The following is a 7918-nucleotide window of genomic DNA, read 5'->3' as shown; positions in this document are numbered from 1 at the left end:
AATGAATGAAATATATTTAAAAAATTTAATATTTAAATGATGTAGAGAAAAAATAGAAAAACTAGTGTATGCTATAATGTAACATTTTGAGGTAAATTATAATATAACTGAAGTTAGTTGAAAAGAAATGATGGACCCTTGTAATTATAGTGTGGTTGAATATACAGTTAAAAAAGGAGTTTTATTAGTAGGTTATTGTTATCCAACAAACGGGCACGGGTGACGTGGCAGGCGTTTATAAACACGTGCCTGACACCTGCCACAGTTCTGTTCGACCATCGACCAGTAAGATTCTCCTGGCGTAGCGTTTGAGGTTTCCTTACGACCAACATGCTCGTACACTTCGCATATTTGAAGATGATCATGGGGAAATCATAATCAATTATGAGATTATCTCCAATAATTCCCGATTATCCGATTTATTAGGATATAATATCTGTAACAAATTCATGTAATCCTCCTTTACCCTATAAATAGAGAAAGATAGCTCAAGGAAGGGACTTTTTGGGTTTTCGTTAATTGAAGTTATACACTTACAAGAGAATTAGGGTTATTGTATTAACACTTGCAAGAGAATTAGAGTTATTGTATCAATTATTATTATACCAAAAATAAAAAATATACATTACATATTCAATTTTTAGATTTTCTACCAAAAAATTATTCAATTTTATAAAATTCAAAAATAGTTAACGGACAATACATTCAATCACATTTTCATAAACATATTTTCAGACACTAAATGTAGATTCTTTTTTCAGAATCATACTTTTTCAAAATACAATTTTTAAATCACAAATCAATCATGCCCTAAAAAAATATAATTTATATTTTTTGAAAAATATCATAGTTAATGACAATGCAATATTGTTATGAATTTTGACGTATGCACTATTATTAAATTTTAATTTATCAATATAATTAAATTTTACTTTCACCTAAACCAATCACGTATTCAGTGTCTGTTATATTTTCAAATTTAATCTCAATCACATTTTCAGAAACATGTTTTCAGTCACTAAATTCAGAGTTTCATTTCAGAATCTCACTTTTCAAAAATACAGTTTTCTAATCGTGAACCAATCATACCTTGGTCTGATTGGTTCGCGATTAGGAAACTGTATTTTTGAAATGTGAGATTCTGAAATGAAACTCTGAATTTAGTGACTAAAAACATGTTTCTGAAAATGTGATTGGTTCAATGTCAGTAAACTGTTTTTGAGTTTTAAAAAACTGAGTCTTTGATTGGGATTGAATTTCACAATATAACAGAAACTGAATACGTGATTGGTTTAGCTAAAAGTAAAATTTAATTATATTGATAAATAATAATTTAATAATAGTGCATACCTCAAAATTCATAACAATATTGCATTGTCATTAACTATGATATTTTTAAAAATATATAAATTATATTTTTTTAGGGCATGATTGATTAGTGATTTAAAAATTGTATTTTGAAAAAGTATGATTCTGAAAAAAGAATCTACATTTAGTGTCTGAAAATATGTTTATGAAAATGTGATTGAATGTATTGTCCGTTAACTATTTTTGAATTTTATAAAATTGAATAATTTTTTGGTAGAAAATCTAAAAATTGAATATGTAATGTATATTTTTTATTTTTGGTATAATAATAATTGAATTGAAAATATATTTTTTATTTATTTGTTGTAATTTTTATTTGATCAAATAATTTTTTTAGAAAATATATTGTAAATTAGAATTAAATTATATTCTGTTATATGATTTTATAATTAATTATTTTACTAAATTTATATAGATAAAAATTTTAAAAAGTAGATTGACTTGTAAAAAGGACAAAAGAAAAAAAATCAACACTGTAAGAAAAATAAAAGAAAATTAGCAAGAAATTTTTTTTTTTTTTAAAACTCAATTTACAATTTGTGGACTTAGAAAAATATTTTACTTTGTTAGCTATTCTTATTTTATAATATTTAACTTTTAGTATAGAATTGAAATGATAAATTTATATTTATTTATTAATAGTAATTTATTTTTGTAATCTTTATTTTATAAAATATTTTATCATTAGCTGAATTTTATTTTAAAAATTATATTATAAATTAGAATCAAATGCATCCCTTTGTATAATTTTACAATTAAATATTTTAACAAATATATATAGTTATGGAGATGAATAAGAATTTTAAATTGAAGAAAATACCATTTTTTTTTTAATAGAGTAAATATTTTAACACTACAATTGTAGAAAGAAAGAAAAAAAATTGTCACTAAAGAAAAATTATTGTACATAACATAGCACCTTAAAAAAAATGTAAAAAGTCTATTAATATATAAAGTGAACATAAGAAACAAGTGGTCAGAAAAAAAAAAAAGGTAAGAAAACGTGAAAAAATCATTTCCTAAATCCTTTGATAAATTAGAGTTTGTTTTTTAAAATAGTTTTAAAAAATGATAAACCAAACAAGATTTTTGTGTGGGTCCCACAACTTTTAAATTTTAAAAACATAAAATCAGTCCTTTATTCTCATATGTCTGCCATTAACAAAGGGAAAACACATGTTAGGGGCAATTTATGCGACCGCAGGAAGAACATGCTGCGGCCGCAATTCCAGGGGAAATATGACTTCTACGCTATTCTTGCGACCGCAAGATGACGATTCTGCGGCCACAATTCCAGGGAGGATAGGCCTTTCCACGTTATTCCTCCGACCGCAAGAACACAACTCTACGGCCGCAATTCCAGTGAGATATGGCTTTCTACGCTAATACTGCGACCGCAACAAGACTATTCTGCGACCGCAATTCCAGGGGAGATATGACTTTGTACGCTATTCCTGCGACCGCAACAAGGCGTTTCTGCGGCCGCAATTCCAGAGAGGATTATGATTTTTGTTCTTTTGAAGTTATATTTACTTTATGTTAGTTTATTTTCTATGGATTTTTTAATGATAAACATGACCTAATTTTGGTTTCCAGGGTGTTCACTGTAACCACTTTCGTCTTTGTTAATTTGTATGACGAATTCTAAATCTGAGTTATTCACTTATATTCTAAATTCTATAAATAACAACTTAATCCACAAATATCCTAACTTACCACAAAATAACAAACTCTGATTCTCTAGGCTAATTTTGAATTTACTAGGCCCAAATTCTTATTGAGTTTTAGGGCTTTGTGTAGACTCGGTTCATAACAATTTTTAATAATACCATAATTAAATAATTTCTTTTACGTATTAACACACATCAACTAAGCTTCTTTCATATACATCACATTCCTTCTAAATTAGAACAAACAAGCTTGGTAATTTAATCCCATCAACATTTATAGGATACAATGAAGCCAAAAAAGTTGGGAAAATCTCAATTCCCATATTTGTGTTTAACAGTTACAAAAGGCCATCTGTTTTAGGAAATTTTTTTAAGCTGCCCATACATTAACTATATAAAACTATGTTATCAGTAGTTTATGTAATTGGGCCGTGACATTGGCTTATGTTTTTGGAAAGGCCCACTGCAAATGAAAAGGCCTAAAACTATTTTGGGGCTCTGTGTATCATCAACAGAATCATCCCCCATTCTGCACATGGAGATCGAAGGTGGGTACTTTCTTCAATGAGGCCAATCAATTGATCAACCACCTTCCCAGTAAGGGTTTTACCCAGTTTGATGGAGTGGACAAGTAAGGGTTATGCATCTCATTTTCATTGTCAACAGGGAATATTAACCAGTAACCGGAATAGTGTATTGACCATTGATCGGAAGATTCAGAAGCTCCTCCTACTGTACAACACCACCGTCATCAAAGAACATCAACTACGACGACTCATAACTGCCCCTCACTGTAAGGTATTTCTTACTGATCATTTGATTTTCAAAGGGATGGATGTTGTTTTGTGTCAACGTGAAGATTAGAGAATAATCCATGAAATAGTCATTTAAATCTTTTTCCATTTGATGTGTAATATAATGCATTAATAAAGCCCTTACCACATGCCATAATAATTGTTATCATAGTGAAAAGTATTATGGATATTTGCAACTCACTCTTTCGAAGAATCCCAGGTTGTACATATATGTTTTCCCACTTCAATTAAAATTATTTAAAACCTGATATAAATCAATTTTTCTAACTTTCTAATTTAATTATATCCTCTATTGTGTTATTTAAGGAATAAACATCTGCTACTCGATAGGGAATTAATAAGACATGAACCTCTCTACAAGCTTAACCAAATACCTCCACGGGCCCTCGGACACCGATGCCTTCGTTGGGCGCTCCATTTCAAGTCACACTCGATCAAAATACTCCACCGCCGACCCACTGAATATAAACGAACTTATAAGTATACCACAGGGCCAACATGGTCTGAGGAAGCAAAAAAAAAAAAAGATCACTACGTCATATTGAATCTGTCAGGCTACATGAGCAGGACCACATCTCCTATGAGGTAAACTTCTATGTGCTTATTTTTACACAAAAGTCACAATAGGGAAAGCATCATATTGGTAATGCATTGAAGTACCATGTTAATTCTAATTAACTAATTTGTACATAATTGAATGGAAAATACAAAAGTGTGTACATTCTGAATGCTCACTTGACGCTTGTTCACTTCATTAGGATAAAACAATTCAGATAAAAGGAGCTGGAAACTCTGTACTCCTACTGGAGTGGTATATGGAACTACCAACTGCAGTCAGAGAACGGGTTCGAGTTACAGGACTGCAACCACTGGTAGATGGCCTCAATCGAGCCGATGTGGACGTCCCATTAATGCAAGCTCTTGCTGAAAAGTGGTGGGATACCACCCATACATTCATATTCGAACAATTAGGAGAGATGACAATGACTCCTAAAGACTTTAGTGCCATTACTGGAATACCTGTGTATGGGAGACCAATAAAGATAGACAAGCACATTCACAGGAAGAAGGATACCATACAAAGGTTATTGGGACGACCTTTAGCCTGTGTTAACCAAAGAAGAGTTGATATCAATTGGTTGTACCAATCATACAAGAATATGAGTACGACAACTGAGGAAGATATTGACATATTATCCAGGGTCTTCATTTTGGCTCTTTTAGGCGCTACCCTTTTCGCCCGTGCCAATGATATGGTTCACTTGTTCTATTTACCATCCTTAGACTGTATTGCAGATATAAATAATTTCAATTGAGGAGGGGCTGGGCTTGCATTCTGTTATCAACAAATGGACGACTTAGGCAGACAAAACACAAGCAAGATTGGTGGCCTATGGAAAGCTTGGGAGGTAGATTCAAGCAAATAACATGCTTAGTACACAATATATTATATGATGTTATCAATAAACTTAATTTCTCATATGCCAAATAAATTTACAGGTTTGGGGTAGAGAATACCTTCCATGTATGCGCATCACACCTCAATGCATCTCATCTAAAGTATTTCCCCGTAGTTTGTTATGGAGTAATTGCCTCCCACCAACCATGGAAGCTAAAGTGTTGTTGAAATACTACAGGCTGAAACTGACCCAACTATCTTCTGAACAGGTACCAATCCAACTATATTCGCCAATAAAGATTTACTACATTCTTGGAACATCCTCATTTACACTACTGTACATAATTAAGCAGAGCTTACAATATTGTTCTCCTCAATTTCATAAAGGTTGAGTGGTATCCATGGGGAGCAAATACACTTCATCCATACTATGTCGCACAAAGCGAAGAGCCAAATACACGGCGGATACTACTTGTTGGGCCAGACGGAGGTGAGTGGTATTTGGGTGAAAGAGTCACGATGCAGACTTCTGCCACGGTACCAACTCCAATCCCAAAACAACCTCCAAAGTCAATGCTAGTTAAAGAGAAACTAATAATCATTACGAAACCATGGTGCCTTACTGGGAGGCCAGCTTATCATTTCTGGGAAGAAACCACGACCATGGATTACAATGAATACATATCTAAGGTTTTGTGTCGTAAGGCAAAGGAGAAGGTATGGTATTCCACTTTCTTAAAGGAACAACATGAAGATTATTAAATTCAAAATTACTTGATGATAAAGGAGAATCAAGAGGATGGGAGGAGAAAATGAAGGTTTTATACTCCACCAAAACAGATAAACTATGCTAATGAAGTGATGTTTTCATTCCTATTTCAGGAAATTAACAAGAAATCGGATGACATTAATCACATGACATTACTTCAAAAAACCAATTCATCATCAAATTCAGAGGTACATTGCAAATTTTCAGTCTCTTCATACTTACTCCTATATCCATTACACCTAAAAAATATATTTCACTCCCATCGTAGACAATACAAAGCAAGATCAACCAAGTTCTCACCAAAGTAGACGATGTTCAACACAATCTAATAAACCAAATTACAACATTAAGGGAGGCATTGCAGAGTTACACAAGTTTCTTACAGATCGAGCACCGACAAAAGGTAACATATCCATAAACCTAATAAGTGTTTAAAACTTCAAATGCAACAGCATCCAAGAATGTTTCTTTTCTGGTTTACTAATGAAAAGTTCTGAAAATAATGGCAGAAGAAATTAAAAATTGTCGGCTTAGGAGAGGAGATCCAGGCAACTAATTGTCGTTCTTCAAAATACCAAGATTGGGATCAATAATCAAAGTTATTGGCCCGGGACACCGACCTTGCCCCACCAGAGCAATGTCTGCATCATTTTCAATGGCATAACATGATATTTTCTTATAAATCTTCAAGGACAACTTATCATTCATTAGTGGAATACCCAATTTTTAATTTTATTAGTGTTGAGCTTTATATCATAAATATCAGTTACAATATATTCAATTTATTACACTACCACTTTCAGGATGGTTAATTATTTAAATTCTAAACTTAAATTATTTAACTGTTGTTGAAACAAGTCCTCCCCTAAATTATTTCAAACATATTTTTAAAAGTCTTATATTTCAAGCTTTCTAAGATGGTCCTCATCTTTGTCAAAAAATATTCTACACAACTCAATATTTCCATTCCATATGACCAAATATGAATTTGGATCCTAATTACTTTGCACACAATTAATTTCCAAATTTATTTTCCATTACATTAGTATATGGTATGCTCGGCATATAAAAAATTATAACTGAACTAAACTTGATAAACATAGACGTTCTCCAAAACCATGATATCAAAATCTGGAACCCAAAAAATTAAACACAATTATATTGTAGACACCTTAATATGCCCAACTTCATCACATAGTTGAACTAATGTAAATTCATCACCTTATAACCTTTCATATCTACCACAAAATTGTCCAATATCTTATAACTTCACAATGCCTTTTTACTAAACAAAATAAAAAACCATTCCTCCACCCACATAGGTTCCATCTACTCAACCTTCCTTTCTATCCTGCATCTTAACAGCTTTCTGAAACATATTATCTCTTACTTTGTTCACCCCAGATGTGAGAATTCTTGCACCAATAAGTAGCCTATCAATCTCCCTAGGTACCTGCACAAGTTCCACGAATAAAAATAGAAATCAAAATATGATACACATGTAACATTCAAAAGCAATTTAAACCATGTACTACAATATAACTAACATTGGTTGGTTCTGCCCAAGTACATCTCCAGTCCAAGTCGGCAACGACATCGTCTCCTCTTCCACCTAAAATTCCATCCACATACTCTTGCAGCAGCATCTTCATTACGTACACACCGTAGTCATAATCTGCGCACTTCTTATGATGGGACGAAGGTTCTGCTACATCAAAGTCGGCGAAAGCCCAATCACTTGTGTGTACACTCTTCACTAATTCACAGAATGCATTATCCATCGACCGCAACTAATGACCCAAACAACCAACACATTACAAGACACATTTTGCTAAAATATCATTTATATTATAATTAAATCATCAACCAAAAATTTCAACGAAACAAACATGATAGC

General features: G+C 32.2%; 1 protein-coding gene across 1 annotated transcript; it reads right to left on the bottom strand.

Annotated features, from left to right (window-relative positions):
• Positions 1 to 7035: 7035 nt before the first annotated feature.
• On the bottom strand, positions 7036 to 7918 carry LOC133779867 (uncharacterized). Its single transcript, XM_062219770.1, has 2 exons — positions 7569 to 7918; positions 7036 to 7474 (listed from the first exon to the last, which is right to left on the bottom strand). Exons 1-2 carry the CDS (start codon positions 7800 to 7802, stop codon positions 7355 to 7357), a joined length of 354 nt encoding a protein of 117 aa, XP_062075754.1. The 5' UTR covers positions 7803 to 7918; the 3' UTR covers positions 7036 to 7354.

This window comes from Humulus lupulus, chromosome 1 (genome assembly GCF_963169125.1).
Source record: "Humulus lupulus chromosome 1, drHumLupu1.1, whole genome shotgun sequence".
Taxonomy (NCBI): domain Eukaryota; kingdom Viridiplantae; phylum Streptophyta; class Magnoliopsida; order Rosales; family Cannabaceae; genus Humulus; species Humulus lupulus.
The sequence above is the reverse complement of the archived record's forward strand: the minus strand, read 5'-3'. Positions and strand labels throughout refer to the sequence as shown.

Coding starts and splice junctions, on each gene's coding strand:
- LOC133779867 (XM_062219770.1), bottom strand. CDS start 7,802: ATGGATAATGCATTCTGTGAATTAGTGAAGAGTGTACACACAAGTGAT. Junction 7,475..7,568: donor CTTGGGCAGAACCAACCAAT/GTTAGTTATATT, acceptor GAACTTGTGCAG/GTACCTAGGGAGATTGATAG.